The 26,592-nt window shown below is 34.5% G+C and overlaps 1 protein-coding gene and 1 long non-coding RNA gene across 5 annotated transcripts; one reads left to right on the top strand and one right to left on the bottom strand.

The window, feature by feature from the left end:
* Positions 1-1,291: 1,291 nt before the first annotated feature.
* Positions 1,292-3,964, bottom strand: LOC113277252 (probable protein phosphatase 2C F42G9.1). Its single transcript, XM_026526395.1, has 2 exons — positions 3,311-3,964; positions 1,292-2,126 (listed from the first exon to the last, which is right to left on the bottom strand). Exons 1-2 carry the CDS (start codon positions 3,798-3,800, stop codon positions 1,618-1,620), a joined length of 999 nt encoding a protein of 332 aa, XP_026382180.1. The 5' UTR covers positions 3,801-3,964; the 3' UTR covers positions 1,292-1,617.
* An 18,744-nt stretch (positions 3,965-22,708) lies between these two features.
* On the top strand, positions 22,709-25,626 carry LOC113277251. Of its 4 annotated transcripts, XR_003324813.1 has the most exons (6): positions 22,709-22,986; positions 24,190-24,216; positions 24,445-24,473; positions 24,566-24,629; positions 24,755-24,906; positions 25,296-25,626. It is a non-coding gene; the product is annotated as an uncharacterized LOC113277251 (long non-coding RNA). The 4 variants fall into 4 exon arrangements; XR_003324816.1 differs by lacking the exon at positions 24,190-24,216; XR_003324814.1 differs by lacking the exon at positions 24,445-24,473.
* The last annotated feature ends 966 nt before the right edge of the window (positions 25,627-26,592 follow it).

Raw genomic sequence — 26,592 nt, 5'->3', positions numbered from 1 at the left:
AATCATTTCAAACCGATCCCATCGGCTTTGTTTTCCTTTAACTAGTACACAATTTACCTTCATCGCATGTTCCTAAAGCCAATCAAGAACTTCGGGTTTAGTTTTCCATGTCTACGTTCATTCCAAAACAAATAATTTGTAAGAAAAACTTTGGAATATTCCGACAACATTAAGGTGCTCAAAAAGTTCTTACATACCAAATCATTTTGGAAGTGATCCTTGGTATCCTCGTGAATCATGTCTACTGGATCAGGTTGATTTTCCATGGGTCCAACCACGATCTACAAAGAATATCACAAGGTTAAATAATAGAAAAGAATTATAATAGCAAGGTTCGGCTCATTCGAAAATCATATTATGTGCCGAATCATGAACATTTACAGGTTTCGGCTTATACGATATTCTAAATATGTGCCGAACCACACTCAATATTTTAACCCAAAAATTAACAAATTTATGTTCGACTCATACGATAATGAAATTATGTGCCGAACCTTAAACATTTAGAGGTTTCGGATTATACGCTATTATCAATATAAGTCGAACCATTAATTTTCTTATTCCGGGCTATGCAGGATGTTGCTCGGCTTACTATGAAACTTTCATATAAGCCGAACTAGTGTGTAACAAAAGGGTGAGAATTGAAAATTATAGGTTCGGCACATGCTGTAAACAGATTCAGTGAGCCGAACCGTTCATCATTTGGTTGATTCGGCTCATAGATGTCAGCCGAACCTAAACCTGGTTCGCCGAACCATGAAGAAAAAATCCAAACTTTTGATAATTTGTAGCTATAGAAGTGAGATTGAGCATAAGATAGAAGTGTACCTGTGTATTAGAAGCATTGGGTTCCTCATATATGTGCTCATCATCTGGATTTGGCTCATAAAAATCATCATCTTGAGTTTGAGCTTTAGTTTGAGCTTGAGTTTGTGTAAAATCATTCTCATATTCTAAGAATTCAGCCATTTGGAAATCATTGTTGTAGTTGATATGTATTTTCCTAGGTTTTTTATATGAATTATGACCCTCCTCATCCTCCATTGAATCAAGAATAAAATTTTCTCACTTTCTCCTTCTCTTTTTCTCCTTCTTAACCAAAACTTTGATTTTTTTTCCCACATTTTTTTTATCTAAACAACCTTTATAATTCTGAAAATATCTTAATCACTAATCAAAATATTTAATCACTAATCCAGATTACTAACACTAATACGTAAAGGATAGCTTTGTCATTTAACAAAATTTGGGTTAAAGGGATATCTAATTTTGCTATTTTACAACCCTTTTTGTCTTTATTGAGTATGCCTCGAAAGATTTTGGTATGCCCAAAATCATAGTTCCATACAAAAGGAATTGTTGCCGCCACCACATAAATATGGGCCTTTAAAATCCAAGTCCTATAAATAATGAGTACAGGCCCAGATTACTTGTAACCACTGAAAGAAAGAAACACACATGATAAGTGCAAACAAGCAAAAAAGAAATTCACCTCGAAAGAGCTTACTTGAACCCTTAAGAAAAACTAGAGCCAAATGCTGAAAAACAGACTATACATTCACCAATAGTTTACATAATCATACTTTCTGTCAGTCTATGGAAATTAGCCTTGCTGCATCACTCATTGTCGTCGTCTTCTTCTTCCTCCTCGTCAATTATATCTTCATCATTTTCTTCTTCTTCTTCTTCCTCGTCCAGTCCTTCATCATCTACTATAAAACCTCCTAGAGTTTCATCATCTTCATCTTCGTCTAGTGTTTCACCATCTTCGTCTTCTTCATTAGCATGTATTGTGTTCTTCTGGGATGAGCTTTTACTACTGCCGACATCTGGAGTTTTACCATTCTTATCCTTGGATCTTGTTTTGGTATATTTGGGTCTTTTATCCATTCTCAATCTTGATATCGAAACCTTCTCATCTTCACTCTCACCTGTCCAGTCGTCATCTTCCATGACATTATGTTTCTTCTTTCTCCCTAACTCTTTCCTCTTTCTAGACCTGTTTCCTTCATCATCTTCACTATCTTGTTTTTGCTCTTCAAGGAACCAGTCCAAATCCTTAATCCCTCGTATTCTATGTTTTGGATACTTGTCAAACTCATGACCCATTTTCAAGAACCCAAACTCTGCAATTCAGAAAGATATAAAGTTGTTGCAATCAGTGCGACATGCAACATGACCAAAAACAGCACAACACTTGGGTTTAGCTAAACAAGACCAGCAAACGCGAAATTGTTAAAATGCAACACCCTACAAAATGGCAATGGAGATGTTCGAAGGTAGAGCTCCTTTAGGTATAAATTACATAAAACATGTTACTTATACTTGGTTGAACAAATGCAATTAGATAAACACTTGTTTAGGATATAAAAGAATTCAAAGCATTACAAGAAACTAAAAACTAAAACATCTTCCTAGCTGTAAACAGAAGATGCAAACACTGATACAGATTAGTTCTTTATTTCAGCAAGTAAGCAAGTCATGTCACTGATGTCAGACGCTCGTGACAAACATAAACCAACATTCAACTTTCCAAATATCAGTTTGAAACAACTCATTCAAGCCTAAAAATATGACAGCATTAGTCCATACAATCAATAAAACGTAAACAAGCCTCAAATTTGATATGCAACCTCTTATCTATACTTTGCGACCCAAATTTAACCATGCAATGCAAGATACTCAACAGTCTTAACCAAAACATCTTTCAAGTTGTAAATCGAATAGCAAACCATCGATTGACAGTAGTTCTGTAACTGAACCAATTAGAATCTTGCAAACAACATCCAAAATTTTCAAACACTAGCACCTCTAAACTCGTTTTGGTTCGACCCTATCTAGCATCAACCATTGGAAGCATTGGTTCTTATCAGCAACGAATTCCATATGAGCTCATAAAAATTCCCAAGTTAATCAATACCATAATAAAGCCTATGTGCAATGAAATTAGTCAACTACTTATCTAATTTACGAGATAAACGTATCCACTGCACTGCAAGACACTCAACAGTCTTAACCAAAACATTGTAAATCGAAGAGCAAACCATCGATTGACAGTAGTTTTGTAATTGAATCATATTAGAATCTTCCAAACAACATTCAAATTTTCAAACACTGGCACCTCTAAACTTCCAAATTTTGGTTCGACCCTATCTAGCATCAAACATTGACAGCATTAGTTCCTATCATCGAATTTCATCTAAGCTGATAAAATTTCCTAAGTTAATACCATAACGAAGCCTATGTGGATCGAAATTAGTCTGAATCCCAAATTTCATTAAAAAAGAAAAGAAAAAAAGGTCATACATACCTTTAACAGGGTCAATCTCTGAAGCATCAAACCCTACTTCTCCCTCACTAGGAGTACTTTCTGCCATTTCTGTATCCACTGGAATCCTTTCAGTTCTATCTATTTCCTTGAAATCTCTGTTTCCTTCCTTTTCTTCTGGTTTTCCGTCAAAACCCCCGATTTTTTTCAAAGTAAAAAAAATGGGTTTTTTACAAGAAACACAAAATCCGTCGCCAACCTTCAACTCTCCTTTTTCCGAATTCCCGAAAACCCTTATCTCTTTGGTATCATTACTCAAGACCCAGATTGGATTTTTCCCTAAAACTTCAAAAGAAACCCTAGATTCTCCATCTTGTTTATCGTTTTTCTGGTCAAATTGGGAGATTTTAAGTGAGATGTGTCTGCGAGAAACAGTTCTATCATCGATTTGAAATCCAAATCCTCTTCCGAACTCTGTGATTGATCTCTTCTTAAGTTGAATTTTGGTGCCATCTTCACCTTCCATCTCCATTGATTTCTTCTCTTCCTCTCTGTCTTTGAGAAAGGCGGTCAAATATTTGAATATTGTATTCTGAAGAAAACCTTTGAGTTTCCAATGCTTCTCTTCTCTTGGAAGTTGAAACCAAAATATTTGGCAGCGCCGTTTTGACAACAAAAGGCAGTCATGAACTATGAAAGCCACATTGGACATGTTGCTATAAAGTCGGTATCCCTATGAGAAAATAACAGTATCTCAGTGTATGATTTGAGATTAGCAATGAAAGAAGATGACAATGGTATTAAGAGTGGAACCTAAAACCCCGTGAATGAAAATCAACAACTCTCATTTCTCAAACATGGAGTATGTAGAAGATAAGGCACAGTTAGTGAATAAAACGGAATTTAGAATTTTATTAGACATTTCACATTCTTAACTCTAAATTGGATGGTCAACACGGTCAATCAACGCCAATTCGTTGACTGGGCACCAAACTCATATATTGACAAAGTTAGGCACCAAACGCGAAAGTGTACCATTTTATAGGCACCAAACTCGAAATATCCCTTCTAAGAATGAACTTCTAATCTCTTAAAAAGGTCATAGATTACCAATAATAAAACATGGAAAGAAGGAGATAAGGTTTGCAACCATTAATAACTTCTCAACGATTCTGGGATCTTCTTTAAGCTAGACAATCATCGCAAAAATTGAATAAAATACCATAAACACAAATGACTCAAGGAAGTCCGCAAGCTTCGTTAGATGTCGGAACTCTATGATCAAGACCAAATCATGAAACAGAAAGACTCCCCTTTAATATAAAATTTTCAGAAAAAATATTTCCTGCACAAATTACATGTCTAGTGGCTTGAGAGTTGAAAAAAGCTTGCATTTTGGATGCATTGATTCAAGGAAGTCCAGTGACTTCGTTAGAAGTCGAAATCCTTTTTTTAAAACCAAACTATATACTAGATAAACTCATTTTTATTATAAAATTTTCTAATAAATGATTGTGGTAAAAAATAATACATTTAAAGGCTCTACATGTTATCCAAATTGCATTTCTACGTATGTTGATTCCAAAAATAAAGAGGGAAGTCATCCTTTACATTGAAAATAAGGATGAAACACCAATTGCTAAGCTCCAAATCCTAAAAAAATTTCTGTATACTGTGGGGAACTGAATGACAGAGGTAACAGAAAAAGAATGAGGTCATTCCCACTTCGTATGAAGAAGTTATGGGCAAAATAGTCGAAGAAGAGATTACACAAAACCTTGGGGGACAAAGAGAGTTATATAAGTAGACAATATTTATAATAACGTATATTTTGAGTTTGTTGCCTATAAAATGGCACACCTTTGCCTTTGGTACCTAACTTTGTAAGAATTTGAGTTTGGTGAGGATCCCAGTCAAGCAGTTGACTTATCGGATGATTGGTTGATCGTTCACAAGCTGTGTTGGAGCACAACTTGTTGCTCGCCACCCTGCAATCTTTTGTAAATAAATACGTCAATAATTGTTTAAATAATAATTATTTAATTTAACTAATTCACTAACACGGACCACGGTAGGGAAATCTCTCTAGAGCATTTTTCAAACACGTTACGAGCGTTCCAGAGAAATAAGGTTGACATAATCTGATTGCCATGGTAACTATGGATTTACAGAAAATGGAAACAAATTTAAAGAATACAATAATGATTAATTTGAAAAATGAATAGGACATTTATATGGATTCATTTGTTCAATATAATAATGGTTAGTTTGAAGGTTTAGGGAAACAATTATTGTGGTTTACATTAGAGATAGATTTTGGATGATTTACGGGTAAACAATGAAAGGAGCTATGCTTATACTTTGGATTTAATTTTGTGTAAACTGGTGGTCGTATGAGAAAATAACAGTAGCTCAGTGTAGGATTTTAGATTAGCAATGAAAGAAGATGGCGATGGTATTAAGAGTGGAACCTAAACCTCGTGAATGAAAATCAACAACTCTCATTTCTCAAACATGGAGTATCTAGAAGATAAGGTGCAGTTAGTGAATAAAACGAAGTTAGAATTTTATTAGTAATTTCACAATTTTAACTCTAAATAGGATGGTCAACAAGGTCAATCAACGTCAATTCGTTGACTGGGCACCAAACTCCGATTTTAACAAAGTTAGGCACCAAGCGCAAAAGTGTACCATTTTATAGGCACCAAACTCAAAATATCCCTTCAAATAATGAACTTTTAATCTCTTAAAAAGGTCAATGATTACCTATAATGAAACATGGAAAGAAGGAGATAAGGTTTACAACCGTTAATAACTTTTCAACGATTCTAGGATCTTCTGTAAGCTAGATAATCATTGCAAAATTTGAATAAAATATCATAAACACAAATGACTCAAGGAAGTCCACAGGCTTCGCTAGATGTCGAAACTCTATGATCAAGACCAAATCATGAAACAGAAAGACTCCCATTTTATAGAAAATGTTCAGAAAAAATATTTCCGTCACAAATTACATGTCTAGAGGTTTGAGAGTCGAAAAAAGCTTGCATTTTGGATGCATTGACTCAAGGAAGTCTAGTAACTTCGTTAGAAGCCGAAATCCTTTTTTTAAGCCAAACTAAAAACTAGATGAACTTAGTTTTAATATAAATTTTTCTAAAAAATGATTACGGTAAAAAATAATACATTTAAAGGCTCTACATGTTATGCAAATTGCATTTCTACGTATGTAGATTCTAAAAATAAAGAGGGAAGTCATCCTTTACATTGAAAATAAGGATGAAATACCAATAGGTAAGCGTCCAAATCCTAAAAAATTTCCTGTATATTGTGGCGAACTGAAAGTCAAAGGTAACAGAAAACGAATGAGGTCATTCCCACTTCGTATGAAGAAGTTATGAGCAAAATAGTCGAAAAAGAGATTACACAAAACCTTGTGGGACAAAGAGTTACATAAGTAGACAATATTTATAATAAGGGATATTTTGAGTTTGGTTCCTATAAAATGGCACACCTTTTCCTTTGGTACCTAACTTTGTCGGAATTTGAGTTTGGTGTGGGTCCCAACCAAGCAGTTGACCTATCGGATGACTGGTGGACCGTTCACAAGCTGTGTTGGAGCACAACTTGTTGCTCGGCCCCCCGCCAACTTTTGTAAATAAATACGTGTCTTTGTAATAATTGTTTAAACAATCATTATTTAATTTAACTAGTTCACTAAAACGGACCACGATAGGGAAATCTCTCTAGATCATTTTCCAAACACGTTACGAGCGTTCCAAAGAAATAAGGCTGACTTATCTGACTGCCATGATAACTATGGATTTACATAAAATGGAAACAAATTCAATTAATACAATAATGATTAATTTGAAAAATTAATAGGGTCATTTACATGGATTCATTTGTTCAATACAATAATGGTTAGTTTGAAGGTTTAAGGAAACGATTATTGGGGTTTATATGAGAGATAGATTTTGGATGATTTACCGGTAAAAAATGAAGGGAGCTATGCTTATAGTTTGGATTTAATTTTGTGTAAACAGGTGGTCAAATGAGAAAATAACAGTAGCTCAGTGTATGGTTTGAGATTAGCAATGAAAGAAGATGGCAAATGTATTAAGAGTGGAACCTAAAACCTCCTGAAAGAAGATCAACAACTCTCATTTCTCAATGATGGAGTATGTAGAAGATAAGGTGCAGTTAGTGAATAAAACGGAGTTTAAATATTTATTACACATTTAACATTTTTAACTCTAAATTGGATGGTCAACACGGTGTCAATCAACGCCAATTCGTTGACTAGGCACCAAACTCAGATATTGACAAAGTTAGGCACCAAACGCGAAAGTGTACCATTTTATAGGCACCAAACTCGAAATATCCCTTCTAATAATGAACTTCTAATCTCTTAAAAAGGTCATATATTACCTATAATAAAACATGGAAAGAAGGAGATAAGGTTTGCAACCGTTAACAACTTTTCAACGATTATGGGATCTTCTTTAAGCTAGATAATCATTGCAAAATTTGAATAAAATACCATAAACACAAATGACTCAAGGAAGTCCGCAGGCTTCGTTAGATGTCGGAACTCTATGATCAAGAACAAATCATGAAACAAAAAACTCCCCTTTTATAGAAAATTTTCAGAAAAAATATTTCTTGCACAAATTACATGTCTAGAGGCTTGAGAGTCGAAAAAAGCTTGCATTTTGGATGCATTGACTCAAGGAAGTTCAGTGACTTCGTTAGAAGTCGAAATCCTTTTTTTAAAACCAAACTAAAAACTAGAAAACTCATTTTTATTATAAAATTTTCTAAAAAATGATTGTGGTAAAACATAATACAGTTAAAGGTTCTACATGTTATCCAAATTGCATTTCTACGTATGTTGATTCCAAAAATAAAGAGGGAAGTCATCCTTTACATTGAAAATAAGGATGAAACACCAATTCCTAAGCGTCCAAATTCTAAAAAATTTCCTGTATACTGTGGGGAACTGAAAGACAGAGGTAACAGAAAAAGAATGAGGTCATTCCCACTTCGTATGAAGAAGTTATGAGTAAAATAGTCGAAAAAGAGATTACACAAACCCTTGGGGGACAAAGAGAGTTATATAAGTAGACAATATTTATAATAAGGGGTATTTTAAGTTTGGTGCCTATAAAATGGCACACCTTTGGCTTTGGTACCTAACTTTGTCGGAATTTGAGTTTGGTGTGGGTCCCAATCAAGCAGTTGACTTAACGGATGACCAGTGGACCATTCACAAGCTGTGTTGGAGCACAACTTGTTGCTCGGCCCCCCGCCAACTGTTGTAAATAAATACGTGTCTTTGTGAATAATTTTTTAAACAATCTTTATTTAATTTAACTAGTTCACTAACACGGACCACGGTAAGGAAATCTCTCTAGATTATTTTCCAAACACGTTACGAGCGTTCCAGAGAAATAAGGCTGACTTATCTGACTGCCATGATAACTATGGATTTACATAAAATGGAAACAAATTTAATCAATACAATAATGATTAATTTGAAAAATTAATAGGGTCATTTACATGGATTCATTTGTTCAATACAATAATGGTTAGTTTGAAGGTTTAAGGAAACGGTTATTGGGGTTTACATGAGAGATAGATTTTGGATGATTTACCGGTAAACAATGAAGGGAGCTATGCTTATACTTTGGATTTAATTTTGTGTAAACAGGTGGTCAAATGAGAAAATAACAGTAGCTCAGTGTATGGTTTGAGATTAGCAATGAAAGAAGATGGCAATGGTATTAAGAGTGGAACCTAAAACCTCGTGAATGAAAATCAACAACTCTCATTTCTCAAACATGGAGTATGTAGAAGATAAGGCGCAGTTAGTGAATAAAACGGAGTTTAGAATTTTATTAGACATTTAACATTTTTAACTCTAAATTGCATGGTCAACACGGTGTCAATCAACGCCAATTCGTTGACTGGACACCAAACTCAGATAACAGTATTAATACTGTTATGAGCTATGACTGATCCACCTATAAAAATGAATATGATCTGGATAAACTTGATAATTCATGCCAACCACCATAACAAGGTTTTAAATCGTATATCGATTCGTGAATCGCTTTTGAAAAATTGAGAATCGATTCGTATGTTAAATCGTGAATCGTAGATTCATGGTCAATTTTTTAATTGTATATTTACTTATAAAAAATAATGAACTAGGTGAAAAGTCTAACAAAAATTACATATATTTTGCCAAATTTTGTATAAATTACATATAAATGCATTACTAATCACCAAATAAAGCATTTCTCAGTGGATGGAGTGTTGTCCCTATAACCCAAGCTTGGAGGTTCAAATCCTATATACGTTATTTTTGCAATAAAATAAAATAACACGAGATGTGGTTTGACCGAAATAAAATAAAACAGCACCAGGTGTGGTTTGACCGAAGTCTGAAGCGTAGACCAACGTTGACCTGTCCGATTTGTTGGTCAAACGATTCACAGAATCGAATTATGAATTTCTGACTCGACTCGTACAATTCAACTCGTGAATCGTACGAGTTTAAAAACCATGCACCAGATCACTTGGTGATTGTCAGTTTTTTTTAATTAGGAGTTGGAAACTAGACACCCCTATCTTGTTTGTTGACGGCATAAATAATTTTTGCGATGTACGAAAAAGCATCCAAATAGGTACGTATTAGAGTAACTCATATTTGTGATATTATTTGATTTTTCGAATTTAGTCAAATATTTGAGTTTTGCAGTTTGCTATTTTCCTCACTAAATCAAACAATTGAAGATTTTTTTGTGCTTTTGGACGGCGTAGAAAATAATTTACTATATTGTTTCATCGCAAATTTTGCGGTATGTAGTTTAGCTCATTTTGAGAAGAAAAACGTGTCCGTATAAAATGTTGCAACGAGCAATGAGTAGAGCTGTAAAATTTTACTCCCTTATATGCTTTGCTATTGTTTTACGACATGCATAACATGCACCTATTATGTGCATCGTCGAGATTTAAAAAGATAGGGTGTAATTTGCACTTTGTATATGTTAAAACGACAACAATGAGAGATGCATATTCAGAGTTAATATCAAGCATTTTCACCGCCTAATCTACTGCCGAAAATCACAAATTTGGTGAGTTGAATTTGCATCAATACATATGCAAACAAGTCTATTTTTGACAAATTAACAGACTAGGAAAATGAGGAAGATGTGGTAGGCATATTTGAATATGGGAATCATAATATTTTCCGGCTTAGAAACCTGATAAACGTCGTACCGCTATAATCGGAGAATTACGAGATGACAGCATAACGATTATTTAAACAAACCATCCTTGAGCCTAACATATCGTTGTGGTATAAAAGACACGTTACGTTCACCTGAAGTGTCGTCCATTATTGTTAATCTCTGTCGGTCGTCTTGGCAGGACTGGGACCGATATCGAGATAGTATCTATGTCAACAACAATTAGCTTACAGTTTACTGTGAGTTTTACATGACAGTGTAAATTCTTACATTTATTTAAGTTAGACAGTAAACGAGAAAGAAAATATGATCAATTATCTCTCATGTACTGCGTGTTACTATTGCTTTCGGCACCCAGTTGCTACCTTGATAAGATAGAGTAATGCGGAACTGAAAGCTTTGTTGATAAGACATTCCCGCCGGAGGTTCATGGAGATAATCGTCGACGGTATTGGTTAACTCCAATTGTGTCTCAATTAAATTCTCGCACCAATAAATGCATAAGGTTTTGGAGATTACTCTGTATAGTCCAACAAGAGTACGCTATCTAGATTCAACATAAATTAAGGTCCTTGCAACGCTTGCGATGGTATTGCAAAAAAAAAAAAAAAAAATTGGTTGTAGTCGCCATTCTCATTGTAGTTGGAGTTCACTCCAGTAAAGTCACATTCCCTGAAAAGTATTCTTGGATCATAATCATCTCTCTCCTCTTCATCCTCTTCTTCTTCTTCTTCTTCTTCTTCTTCTTCTTCTTCTTCCCTTGATTCAATATATTTGAGAGAATTGTTATGACTGTTCATATCCCTTAAGAATTCTCCTGAATTATTCTCCATCTAGCTTAGAAATTCTGCTACAAAGTCCTCTTCAGTTATATCACAAGGAGGTTTTACGGGAGGAGTAGCCTTTTCTTTTCTTTTGTTATTCTGTTGGAAGTTAAATACTAAAACAATACACAAGTACACTCTACGAACACATGTATCAAAAGTTGAACGTGTAATAGTCGTCATGTTATACCGCTTGTTCTGACAAAGAGAGATGTGGTCTGGGTGTATGCAATTTGAAGATAATGAACTAGTATAGCTTGAAAAACGGTGTTGGAGGTTTGGTCAGAAGAAGAATAGGTTGTGGTACAGAATTATTGTTAATAATCATAGTGATGTATTTTTCTTGCTGGCTTCCAGAACAGATTAAATCTTCACATGGTGTGTCTTGATGGAAGATAATTGTTGCTACTACAAATTTGGTATATCAAAATTCAGTTCTAATAATACATTCGGGAAGGGAGATTTCTTTCTAGAACGATGTTTGGAGTGAAAATACATTTCTTGTTACTGCTTTTCCATCATTATATAAGTTATCTTGTTATAAGAACACAATCCTAGTTGATATGATTTCTGCAGATGAGAACTGGAAATAAAATTCAAAAGGAATTTCACTGAACTGGAAACAAACCCCTTTACTCAATTTATGCTCGGGATTGGCAACTTCTCGCTGGCGTTAGACAGCCTGCCTGACACTAGAAGATGATCCCTAAACAGCTCTGGTACTTTCAACGTCAAATCTCTTTATGTTAAGTTGGTCGAAGACTTAGGTATTCAAGACTTCCCTCATTTTTTTGTCTGGAATAAGTCATCCCCCCCCGAAGATCAACTTTCTGATTTGGTGCATTATTCATGAGAAGCTAAATACAATTGACATCATGCAGATTAAAGGTATTGAAATCTACAACTCATGTGTTATTTGTGGTGATGACAAAGAATCGCATGATCAAGTTTTCATGCACTGCAAAATATACGTATGATTTGGTCTTTGGTTTTGCTTAGTACTTGATGGTATTGGGTTGTACTGGGAAGTACGAGGATGTTAGCCTATAGTTGGCATTATAAGCTCTTTTCAAACTCAATGAATTTTATTGGGGATCTCATCCCAGCTGCAGTGGTCTACACAATATGGATGGAAAAAAACAAACGTACTTTTGAGCAAAATTATACATTCAAGACTGAAACAGATTTGGGAATGGTAGTAAAAAGCTTGGTTTTAACTTGGGCTAGTGCAGTAGGAAGAAGGATTCATCTAAACTTTTCCAGCATAGTTCATAATAACTGGGATGCTATTTTTGTTTGAAATTAGTGCTTCTTCTGTAATTTTTGCTTATGTTTTAATCTACCTCTGGTAGAACTCTTGTACATTCATCTTTTTTCAATATATCTTCTCTTCTTATCAAAAAAATAAAATAAATAGTCGTTATGTTATAGTCAAACCGACTGTGTCAACCAGTGTAACTATATAGTCGTCATCTTTATTTTCAAAATATTGACGACCTACACCCAAAAATTTACACAGGAAAAACAAAGTTCATGTGGTACTAAGTCATTATGTCTTTATTTTCATCAGTCCCCATTAACATTATCAAAAGTCTTCATGATCTTCATCCGACGACCTAGACAATGAACGTTAAACAACATAGGTCTTCATGATGCTAATACATACACCTTGACAATATAATCCCTGAAAATCACCATTTTCGATAATCTAACCTAATATAACAATCATAATCCACACTAGAGTAATAGGTTTGAGTTTATACATCACTTGCAGCCTTCTTATCGTCATTGATGAGTTTTTTCAATATCTTCAAGGATTTTAAGATTGGGTTCACTAATCTCAATGATTTCAACTTTTTCCATACCTTTTTCCGTTGATTTGGAGATTTCGGGATCACTAGTTGTATCTGGGTAGTTTTTGTTGTTATTGTTGTTGTTGACTCAAAAAGGGTAAAACATATTGAGAAAATATTCATTCCTTACCAAGAAGTTAAAGAATATATGTACAAAAGAATCTCAGTTTAATAGAGCTACTAAGAAAGGAAATAAAACCAAACTAAAACTAATGCATAATTGCTTCCCAGGTGTACAAAATTGTGTTCAAAGATATAACCTGAAAAATATCTCTACTCATGCACTAGTTGCATATAAAAATATTGACACTGTTAATCATATCATCTAGTTTTTTATACTTTGCATCTCTCTCGATCTAAACAGCCCACCATAATAATATCCCATTAATTGTTAATGATATTAGAGATTGTAGCCTTTCTACATTTACATTCCAAAATGGTATGTATAAATGACTCTTACGAAACCCACTGTAATCTGTAATTGTTCAGAATAAAAATCCAGACACCTCTCAATGTTTCACACTGCAAGAACAAATGATGATTAGACTCTGGCGCTTTCTTACAAAGTAAACAACCATTAAAGGTAAAGGAGTTTCTGTAAATATCCACGGTGGGAGTTGTATTGTAACACAATGACCAAACAAAAAATATTACCTCAGGGATCTTACAGTTCCATAAGCATTTGGGTGGAAAAAGTAATAACCCATCAATCTCCAACATCTTGTAACATTCTACGACTGAAAAGTTTTTACCTTGCTGCCAAATTCTCTGATCATTCCCATAATCTTCAGATTGATGGTAGAGATAAAATTTATAAGATGTGCATTATAAGATGTGAAACATCACTAACTTCCTCTTCTTTTATAAGTCTACAGAATGCAAAATTCCAATTCCTGGCACTAGTGCAGCTGTCCAGAAGGTAACTAATAGTAGCATCTTGTAGCCTACTAATCTTGTAAAGATTTAGGAATAAAGACTTTAAACTCTGCACATTCAACCATGTATCCTTCCAAAAAGGAATATTGTCTTCACAATTAACATATAAAGCTGAATTGTGACACACATCGTCGTTGCATGCACTTAAAAATGCCGACCCATAAGCTCTTTCCTACAACTTTCTTTGTTGCTTATGGGTTGTTGCTCGATTCCTTATGATCAGCCATTTTTGAGGAGATTGAAATATGAAGATTTTGAGAGGATTGGTGGAATATGAAGAAGTGAAGAAGATGAAATAGGTTTGTTTTTTAGGTTAAACTGATTGAAAAAATAGGGAATAAGTTTATGATAATTAGGTCTAGTGTAATAAGGTAACTTCAACACATTTTACCGCCCCTTAGCCACACCTTTAAGTCCATTTAAAATTTGATATACCTAATTTGGGTATACCCTAGTGTTTATGGGTAAAAACTATTTCTGCTGGTTTTGGTAAATTCGGGTGTGTGGATGAGAAATGAATCTATACCTCAAACAAATGCACTGGAGTACTTTAGATTTGAAAGATCAAGCTATACAATCCTGGCATAAACCAAGAAATGGTCGTTCCGGTCTTGTTTCGGTCACAAAGTGAAGGAGATGGGTTGGTCTTAGGGAGGAAAGCGAAGAAGGTGTTGAGACCAGAATGGTTAATTCTGAAGGTGTGGCTATTTTATGACTTGTATCAGAATTTGGAATTGGCTTGCGGAATGTTAGCTATCAGTTCTTTGGTGTTTTCTGGATACTGTGATGGTGTTAACCAAAACTGTTGTCGTTTGGTAGAAATAGGTATAACCTATTTATACAAGTCATATTGAACGCACCCTGATCTCACAGAAAGTGGGAACGATTGAGTGATGGAGAAGTGGGGTCGTGTGTAAATGCCAGAAACCACATTTCCATTATGAAGGAAACGGGTTAGTTTACACCCACTACTTCTTGCCGCCACTAACTGCCATGCTTTCTGACACTTTCTTATAATGGGCGTGTTGCGCGCCGCACGTTGTAAACCGCCAGACCAATACCCTAATGAGTATCCCCCAGTTTGTGACATGTTTGATGTCTCGAGTGTTTTCGTGGAAAACGTGTAGCAGATTGCTATGTGTTGCAAGTCAAAGTCAAGAGACTTGCTGCAGGAGAATATCATGTAGCACTATTAGGTTTGTCTTGACTATTCACCTGAGACTTTCCACAGGCCTGTCAATTATGTGGCGAATTTAACACTAGTACAAACCTTCACATAGGCCACGTTTTTTGGTTTTCAGTCTAGCCGCGTTTTGGGTTATTTGCGTGGCTATTGGTCATCAACATAACTATAGCCACGTTTTGTGTTACCTTGTATCCATAATGCACCATTTGGTCATGGGTTTAATCATAAACCCATCAAATGTAGCCATAGGGATTTGTTTGGCCATAGTTTTTAGTCTAATCCCATCACATGTAGCCGCAGATGCGAATATGGCCACATTTAGGAATTATATATGTGTCAAATGTGTAGGATGGAAATAGACACAATTATCAACCCGTGACGAAAAGATATTTATTTAGCCACTTTTTTTTATGTGTCCATAGTACATGGTTTTTTAAACATTTACATGTTAAGAAAAGAACACATTTTAAAAGAAAAACATGACAAAAGATTAACCTATTGCGACACCACTTCTTTTTCTGGGAGGATTATTATATGGCCACAATGATTTTGTTTATGTGACCATAGCCTTTAGTTCATTAGGCACATCTTGCAACCCAGATGAAAGACTTTTACATGGACAAAGTAACGGAACCTGGACAAGGACTTTAGAACCTCAAATTAGCCTCGGAGCTTCGTCAGGTCCATAGAAATTTTCTGAAAATTTGTTGTTATGATTAGTTTAAAAGAGGACTTCCGGGCATCCAAACTTCATCAAAGTTGTTGCTTTAACAAATTTTGTATGTTCCAGTCATAAAATTCAACATTGTGTCATTAGCTCATCACCAGCTCTTTGGGAAAAACATCTTTGATGAGATTTATTGTACTTGCATTCGTATTCTAATTTGATTGTCTATCTCAAAGAAAAAAATGTACAGAAATAACAGATAACAGGTAGCGTTTGGCCACTCGACATCCACAACAAAATGTTTACCACCTGGCTGGGGAGAAACTCAATTACTATAACCTATTGTTGATGTGTGCATGACCTCTCCATTCACTAAAATACGTAATTAACAAGCTTAAATTTTATGAAAAATTGAAGAAGAAGAAGAAGACAAGCTTATTACAACAAAATGAACCACTCCGACACATATAAAACTAAATTTATAAAAAATCTCATAATACAACATTTCATTATTCCAGATGCAGATTTATACGACGTAACTGCCAAATACATTTGGGTCCTAATTTAGTGGTTTAATATCTTAAAAGTGCTATGGTAGTTTTATCATCTTTGAATTTAGCAAATACAATGAAACAACCCAGAATTACACTTCCATGGCTGCTTTAATCAACGCACAATACATTCCCGAATCAATGATTCACATCACAACTATATCAACTTGAGCAACAACGGTAGATTAGTGACCATAAGAGTAACGCGTGAATAGACCAAACCTACAACATGAAAAAAGGGTTCTCAGTTCAACAAAAGAAACTCATTTTTCCCTCTAAACTCTAAACAGTATAAATGTATTAAGAGGTACACTATTTGGTGGTTCTGTATCCAACAGGATTTTCCTATCTGGAGAAATGCAACTTAAAGGAGAGTCCGGTACGAAGTTATCATTTCCCACCATTTTGTTCTGAGCATCAGATACTTCACCAAGAAGGACTTCAACTTTTACACCTGTTTCAGCATTAAGGTTCGAGAACTCTTGATCCTCGCCACCACATACAACTGACTTCCAAGTATCAAGGTTATATAATTTCTGCTCAAAAGCTTTGTTACTATCTATAACTAAATTACAGCACAAAAGTCCGTGGTCAATATCATGATCCCCAAATTGGCCATCCTATAAGCTGTCTGGAACAACACGATTGACAACTTGACTTACGAATTCTGAACCACGAACTGGACCAAAACTCATCACTTGCTCATGGACATTGGCCCTCGATGAGAATTCCAGATGCATTTGTCACCTGAAAACATCACATCAGTCAGTTCAAGGAAGCCTAGTCCTCTTTCAAACTCTATTCCTTACACAAAAATGGTAGTACTCTGGTGAAATTAGAGCTGCTGGTATTAACTCAGAAGGAATAATCCCTTCCGTTATAGAACAAGGTACATGCACTTTTCACAGATGAAAACTCCAAAGGTGGATCTTTTATAAAAAGAGAAATTCCAGAACTTTGAGGAGCTGGTTGTTTTTTATGTCGTGTCATCTTAAATGGTGGCAGTACTTGTGCAAGAAGTAATGTCATCATTGAGTTAGCTGGCTCCTATCCGACAGAATAATCTTCGCTCTTCTCAGAACTTACAGATGAAAGAGATAGTTCCCATAAAAGTTGATAATGCAATTTGTTCAAATATTATATATTGCTTGCTGAATCTAAGTATCCAAGCTGAAATATGCTCAAACTTTCCGACCATATTTTCTGCCTAGTCCAGACAAGGTTATGGATCTGGTCATAAAGTCAATTAGAAAAAATTACAAGTCATTTGGTAACTAAACCTGAAAAATGCATAATTTTATTATTGAAATTGCTAACTAAACCTGAAATGTTTTATGAATACAAACTGGCAGTATCCTTGAAGGAAAGGAGCAGTTCCCACAAATCAATCATTTACACTTCGATTGAGAAGATCTACACTGTTGTGCTCATGTCAAAAAGCCAGTGCCATGTACTTCATTCTCATTAGGATGGTTTCCAACATATAACACATGGATACTGCAAATTTTCCGAAGGTCAAACGGCAGCATCTTATGCCTGTCTGATTCATTTTATAAAGTAAAGTTAACTTGGAAATAAAAGGAGTTATTGGCGCTGCACTAATTTCCGTATGGGATCCAGGTAAAATCATATTATTCATTTTCAAAGAATAAATGAAGCATACATACAGCTAGCATGCTAAATAGAAGTTGTTCAATCCTCTTATGAAGAGCATGTGATTAGTTAAATCTCCATGCTCTAAAATAGCTAGATTTATCAATGAGTCATAATGATATGCACCTCATCAAGCATGAACAAGATTAGATGTACCAACAGTCGCGGCCATATGTTCAGATTGTGGTGCTCATACCTATAATCTACATGACACTGTTACACAACAAATTAACAAACCTAGCATTTATAGTTCTAGCACATGATGTTATTCAAGCATGAAGTAAAATCTACAACAAATTATCTGATATGGTACTTTTCTCCGGCTAAAAGGATAAAATGACCAAGAGCATAGTCCTCCAGTCCAATTAACTCCTCAAACTCAAAATAAATAACATTGTAATGGTGTAAAGATATCTGCTGACAGAGACATAGGAGGAGTAATACATACAACATAGAAAGAGGATATGTTGAATTCCTCATCTTGCCTACTCAAGGGGAGGTGTTCAATCGAGATGCCAGATCTTGTGTGTCCTACCACAAAAACAAACAAAATCATTACCTTGTTGTTGGCCTATCAAGATTCTCTCTTTGGGAAACATTACATACACATACACCATTCAGATCGTGCAAGTTTTTCTTCTCTTTCTGCAAATATGAAAAAGGGAGACAATAATTAAGAGTAACTAGTTGAGATCCAACAGAAAACTAACAACCGAAACCCCCTCAAAAACAACTGCATATCCGAAATTACGAGTAATCTTTATAGACACACCTACTTCCGAATTGAATCAAAAAAATAAAAGGAAAATAAAGAGAAACGTTCTTTCAATAAATGTTATTGTGCATCGAAAAACCCAGAAGTACAAGATAAGAAATCTTATACAATTTCATTTATTTTTGAAAGGCAATGAAATCTAATACATAAATGATGATAACAACCCAAATAATACAAAACATAACAAGCTTTAGATTAGCAAGGCAAGTAAATTAGATAATCGAAACCCTAATTCATCAAATCTGCAGAAATACGAAACTGCTGAATAAAATTAAGAAAAATCCCTAAATCGCTATTAACATCAAATAGGAAGATACCTAACATTAAATCATGTGCATCAACTGCATAAGATTGAAAGTGTTCTACAAATCGTTGGTATAGTGCTTTGATTTTGGTTAGCAAAGAGTTGAAAATAAGAAGGAATTTTGAATTTGAGTGGCGCAGTAAAAGATGAAAAATAAGGAAAAAAAACTAGGACCAAGACGCTAGGGTTTTTTATGGTTCTTTTAGTAGAGATGATGAAGAAGAGATGCAGAGTTCTCTCATAGGCCGCTTAGTTTATGGATTTTAGAGAGATTTGGATAAATAAGAGAAAAGGGAAAAGGCGGATTTCCTTCCAAAATTGTTTTGGCGGGACAGATTAGGAATGCCGCCCAAAATTACCGCCTACTCTTTTCAGCTCAATTTTTTTTATAAGAGCCAAATTAATTTTTTTTTTCTTGAGAGCCATGTGAAAATACAGGTGGTAATCCTCATGATGATTGTACTCCCATTTATGTCCGTTTGATTTAAGATTCTAAATTTTCATTAGTTGGATTATACTAAGTTCATCTATGCAACTTGCAATGTTTTGATCGACTAAATTTCAATTTGTTAAGCGACCTAAATTTAGAAAATTTTACATATTGATATACAATCACTAGCTGGATATTCGTTTTTTGTTATATTAGTGGATTTTGTAACAAATGATCGAATTAAGAATTACAAGACTTAAGTTTATACATTTTTATGCATTGAGGCACAACGAATAGCATCGTATGAGAGAGAACAAAGCCCCCGATAAATTAAGATAATTTTTTAAGTATAAATATTTAAGAAAATTATGTGAGACTGGACAAAGTTCGAAGTTAAATAAAGTAATATAAATAGCAAATTAACATCTAATGAGATTGGGTTAATAAGTAAAATACGGAGAATCATGAATCGGATGATAAATTAGTGAAAAATCTACGCATCAGAAAAGAGTGGGTGAAATAAAACGATTTCAAAAGCATATAATCATGAATTGTTACTTGGTTTAAATCCTTAAGCATCAAATGAATTCAGGTGAGACGTACAAAACTAACTCTGAAATTATGAATTAAATAAACATGGGTAAATCTATAGGTCACCATTTATCTAAATTCAATCCAATTTTATTTTATTACACTAATCACACACAGTATCACTAAATCATATTTAGTATGACTTGTTATCGACCTAATTCCATCTAATTTAGTTTAGTTTTACTTTATACCATCAAATCATACTCATTCTCATTGAATATACTCAGTATGGCCGCTTATAAACTTATCTCCATGATATTCAACCCAATTGTACTCGAATTTCACTCAGCATCACTAAATCGCACTTACTTTGACTAATTATTCACGAACTCATTCCAATTAAATCCAAATTGACTGAATTTCCTCAAAATTACTAAATTATACTCGACGTGACTGATTACTCCATTCCACAAAAGTTGCTAATTCATGATCAATATTATGATATTAGCCTATGATCAATGTTTTGATATTAGCCTCGGCATAGAAATAGCTACAAAACCAAGAGAAATAAAAATTTCAGATGTCGGTATACTGAAGGCTACAAAACCAAGAGAAATAGCTAATGTACAAACTAAGCTATAATATACAAGGATCGAAACTCTTACCTAGAACTAAGATGTATAATATACCTATACTTCTGATTACAAGAACTTAGAACTTCAACACTGTATAAGCCTTGCTAATTATAATCAAAACCTCATGACACCACACTGCATGTGTACTCAGCAAGTTTTTAAACAACAAGAAATCACCCATCTCTTGGAAAATTGATTAGGGAAAAAATTTTGCAGAATTTTTTAAACCAAATCATACACACAATCTGAAACTCCAATCCTCAAATCCATATTCAGTCATGAACAAAAAAGAAACATAGCTTTATTGATTTTGAACCGATTCACATGAATCTAATCAAATAACAAATGATAAAATTAACAAAAAAACACAGATCTTCGTACCCAAAAAATCAATTATACTCACCATGACTGATTAATCAGGTATTTCCATAGTACTTTAATCAAATTTTCCATAATATTCCCAGAAGATTCCTCGATCATACTTGCTATTGACCGATTATCAACAAATTGAATCCGACTGTGCTCAGTTTTGCATAATTCTAGTGAAACCACTAGTTCATGGTCACTACGAGCGATTATACTCACCGTGAATGAATTAATCATGTATTTACATCTAATTTAATCAAATTGTACACAATATTCCAAGAAGATTCCTCGACCATACTTGTTATTATCGATTATCAATAAATTCAATTCGATTGTGCTTAGTTTTGCATAATTCTAGTGAAATCACTAGTTCATGCTCACTACGAGCGATTATACTCACCATTACTGACTTAACCATGTATTTCCATATAATTCAATCAAATTGTCCAAAATATTCCAAAAAGATTCCTTGACCATACTTGCTATGACCGATTATCAATAAATTCAATCAGACTTCACATCTCGAAGTTTACCAAATCGTGTGTGTTTCGGGTTTATGAGAATATTCCCAAGGAATCTTACCCGGAAACTTCTAAAGATCCATCGTTCTTGCGAAGTTTCAGTCTCATAGTAGTCCTCTCCTTGCCAGGTTTCGATCTCGGGGCCAGTTTCACTTCTCGAAGTTTACGAACTCGTGTGTATTTAGGATTTATGAGAATATTCCCATGGAATCTACACGGAAACTGCTAAAGATCCATCGTTCTAGCGAAGTTTCAGACTCATAGTAGTTCTCTCCTGGCCAGGTTTCGATCTCAGAGCCAGTTTCATTCTCGAAGTTTACGAATTCATGTGTGTTTAGGGTTTATGAGAATATTCCCATGGAATCTTAACCGGAAACTGTTAAAGATCCATCTTGAGAAGTTTCAGTCTCATAGTAGTCCTCTCCCGGGCAGGTTTCGATTTCGGAACCAGTTATTTTTCGAAGTTGACGAATTCGTGTGTTTAGGGTTTATGGGAATACTCCAATATAATAATACCCGGAAAATGCTAAAGATCCTTCGTTCTTGCGAAGTTTTAGTCTCATAGTAGTCCACGCCTGCTAAATTGAAAGTCAAAACCCATTTTAGACGTTTACGATTCATAGTTCGTAGTCAGGTTTGAAGCCGAAGCCACAAGAATTTAGAGTTTATGCCTATAATGGTTTTATTGTAATTGTTTGTAATCCAACGAGCCAAATTTAAGAAAATCAAATCACAAGTCAATCTAACAGTGGGAAGCCTTATTTGGTTTACTAAATTTTGTGTTTTCTTCTAAATCTGTATGCTTTGTTTAAAACCAATGGGATTATCCAAATTTTAATCTAACGCCTATAAACAATATCATGCGGATTGTGTGTTTCCCACCCAGACTGCCCGCCTAAATTTGGGAACATCCTTCTAAATTTTGAAAAAAAATTGGTTTCCCAGCCAAACAACCCCCTAATGAGAAGATTTTTGACCATAGACCAAAAATTTCCTCTCATTTCTCTCATTTTTTTCACTCTCTCTGTCTCGGTTTTTCTCTCTGTCTCTGAGACGATTTTCTCCGCAACTTTACCTCAAACCCTAACTTCATCTCGAATCCAACTTCACCTCTAACCCTAACTTCATCTCAAACTCCGATCGATATCTCAAGGAACCCAACTTCACCTCAATCTCCAATACCAAACCCTAGCTTCAACTACGCCGATTTACATCTTAACTCAAATTCAGGTATAAATCTCACCTGTAAAGATGTATATTTCATCTTCTATTGGTTTGATTTCTGATTTGAATTTGTTTTTCATTATCTTCGTGTTTTCCTGATTAGGTTTTATTTTCGGAACCGAGTTAGGGTTTATATTCTGAACCGATTCATATGATTTATTTTGTTTTGTTTGGCTATAGCAAATACCCTTTTGTAGTAAGTTGTATAATCGTCAGTCACAGTATGATATTTTCCTGAAACCATCTTAAAATTTTGTGACTCGGACGAGTCATAACCGATTCATGCTTGTTCTTCAATCTTGTTTACTGACTGTTTGTGTTTTCTGACCTGATTCTTGACATGCAATATGTGAGTTTTGAATTAAAGTTAATATTCTTAACATGTAGTAGTTTGATTTTTGAATAAATTACCAAATTTGTGTTTTCTTCTTAACCCTGTTAACACGATGCTTGTTTTTGATACCACCAAGTGAATCTGTAATTTCCGCTGGTTGGAGTACCGAACTCCTAGCTCATTCTCAACTGAGAAATGCGCAGGGCTTCGGTATCCCAACCAGCGGTGCTCAGTTGCTTGGTGGTCATTAATTCTATGATGCTTAATTGAGTTTATTCCTTTCAATTTTAAGAATGACTTGTTTTTAACATGATAGTTTTAGCACATGTATGAGAAATTTAGTATCCATGTAAGTAAAGTTGATGTAGTTTAAATAATATTACACCAAGTATACTGAGATTAGTTTGTCTCTTAAGTTATTTGTTTTTTGGTTCTTGTTTGAACCTTTTTTGTTGTCATAATGGTATGTGGATTGACATGTTAGCCATATGTAGCCATGTATGTTAAGCTTTCAATAAGGCTATATATGATCATATTTTTCAGTTCTTGTAAGGCTATATATGTAGCCATGTCTGTTAAGCTTTCAATAACAAGTAATACAGTTTTTCTTGATACATTAGATTTTTGCAATATGATTAGCCATCAAGTGAATCTGTAATTATCGCTGGTGGGAGTACCGAACTCCCGGCTCATTATCAACTGAGAATTGCGCAGGGCTTCGATATTCCAACCAGCGGCTGTCAGTTGCTTGGTGGTTATTTTAAGTTTGATTTGTAACATGATACTTTGTTTTTTTAAGTTTCTCTTCGACTAGAAAGGGAACCCTAAGCTTGATTTTTTATTCAAAACCTAATTTGATTTAATTCTATTAACAGGGAACTTGGATTGTGGTTTTTTTACAGGTATAATTCTCAAACTTCGTTCTACTGAATTACAATCTTGTAAGGAATATATTCTCAGTGCTTTTATATCTTGGGTAAAATAGTTCTAGGTTATGAATGTTTTCTTTTGATATTGTGGGTGTTACTCTCCATGATTTTGTTGTGGCTGGTTAATTCCCTAAATTTTCGGCTATTTGAACATTTTTAACATGTTAATTTACCATTTCTTCTTATATCACTCTGATACAGTTGAAACATAGGCATGTGAAGCTCACTGGGTATGTTTTTGCTTATAAATTTTAGAACTAGTTGGTCGATCTATACTATAATTTTGCTTAATCATAAATAAAAATTCCTTCAATTTTTACAGGACAAATAAGAGACAGATCTAGCTATTGAACATCATTTCTCAGAAAATATGAGAGTTTCCAAAGGTAATGTATCTCTCCATAATCTTTATTGAAGTCTTATCAAGTTCCGTCGGACTTATTGTTATTATTTTATGTACTACTTACGGTTATTGTGTAGTTTTATTAATCTTGTAAATTGTGACTATCAGGAATTGAAGCATGGTGTTCTGGTAAAACTGAAGAAGACGAAGACAACTATCCCATCTTGGCAGTGGAACTGATATCTACAAGATGCTTGTGAAGTACCTACAATATCACTCTTAGTCATCATTACTCAATGCTTTTTTCAATATTGCATCTGGTACTATTAGCCTTCTCATGTTCTCTGTTTAGTTGATAATAAAATTAGTACATTTATTACATTGCGGAATATTAGTAGGTTTTCACATTGCATTACCAATTGATTCATTGCTAATGATAGGACAGATATCCCCCCCATGACACTACGTAGTTAATAGTTCATTCATCCAATTACCTGCCAGTTTCCTTGATGATATTGTTCTAATTATTCGAAGTTCAATTTTAATAATTTTCTGTTTTTTACTAAGTTGGTTCTTAGTGGCCGCCACAAATGTTAGTTCACTGATAATGAAGTTATGTTTTTATTCTCCAACATGTAGTCCATCTTTAATTGCGATTGCTTGTAGTTTTGCGCTAGCTTGATGACATACTACCTACTGTAAATTTCAGGTAGCAGAAGTAAAGAGTTTACATCTTTTGATGTCTTCCACATCTCCAAGATAATACAACAAACTTGAATCCAAAAGTTTCTGACGGCAAACGAGAATTTTTGGGTATCTTATTATTCCAAGTACTTTCAGCATTCTATAGAGAAATCTTCATCCGTTTCTTGTCGGCCATTTTAACAGTATGTTGTACGAATTTATCGAATATTGAGGAACTAATAGCTCCCTCCTAAATTGCACTGAAAATTTATGTACTCTGTAACTTGAAACCGGAAAATGTGACTTTGTAGATATGTTGTTCGATTTGGAATCTATGTTCTATTTATTGTCAGCTACTGCTTTGTGTATTTACGTTTTTGATATATATCAAAGGCTTGACCAGCATGTGAACTGGTCAAGGGGTAAATGTAAAACGAGACCAGTGAGCTAACTTGGACACGGTGTCAGCTGTAATCCGTGACCAATGACCAAATTTGGAAACGATTTCATTTAAAATCTCGTGACTAAAGAAATTTCGGTCACGGTGAATTAATGAGACCATATAAACATACTTTTGGTCTCGCAGGCTTTGGTCACAGTTTTCCAAAAATGAAATACCATGACCATTGAGCTTTGGTCACAGTAATATACCTTGGCTAAAGGGCCTTTTCGTACTAGTGATGATTTGTGGTATCTTCCGTGTCCAAAAGGTGAATAATAGCTACATTGAAAACACTTGATGTGTCTCTAGAAATTTTTTAGCCACGGTGCTACAAATTCTTAGTAGCCATAACTTATTAATTGGCCATGTAAAATGTTTACCATGTGTCCAAAAATATAGATGGCCATGGCACATAGATTAAACGTGACTACAAGTCATGTATTGGCCATGTTAAATTATTTTCCGTGTGTCCAAATGATAGAGATGGCCATGATTAAGAAAAATTAGTGTGACTGCAACTCATAAATTGGTCATGATAAAATGAATTTTGCGTGTCCAATTGATGAAAAAGGCCACACCTATAATAAAATTCACGTGACTTTAAGGTAAACTTTAGCCACATATAATTAAATTGTGTGTTTATAAGGATCCTATGGCCATGGTGATAGTGAAAATGCTTAACTACAAAAAAAATATTGAGTACCATATAGACATGGTTTTAGATCTATGGCCATGGTAAATCATATTTTATAGCCACTTAAAGTTTATGTATCCATAGGGATACCTTTTTGTCTCGGCACCTGATGCCACATTTTTAGAGTGAAAAAAATCCATGACCAAAAGCCTATGGCCACGGTGATTAAGTGTGGCCAATGTGAAG

Source organism: Papaver somniferum, chromosome 5, assembly GCF_003573695.1.
Source record: "Papaver somniferum cultivar HN1 chromosome 5, ASM357369v1, whole genome shotgun sequence".
In the NCBI taxonomy this organism is placed as follows: Eukaryota; Viridiplantae; Streptophyta; class Magnoliopsida; order Ranunculales; family Papaveraceae; genus Papaver; species Papaver somniferum.
Note: the sequence above shows the minus strand (reverse complement) of the source record. Positions and strands in the feature narration are given on the sequence as shown.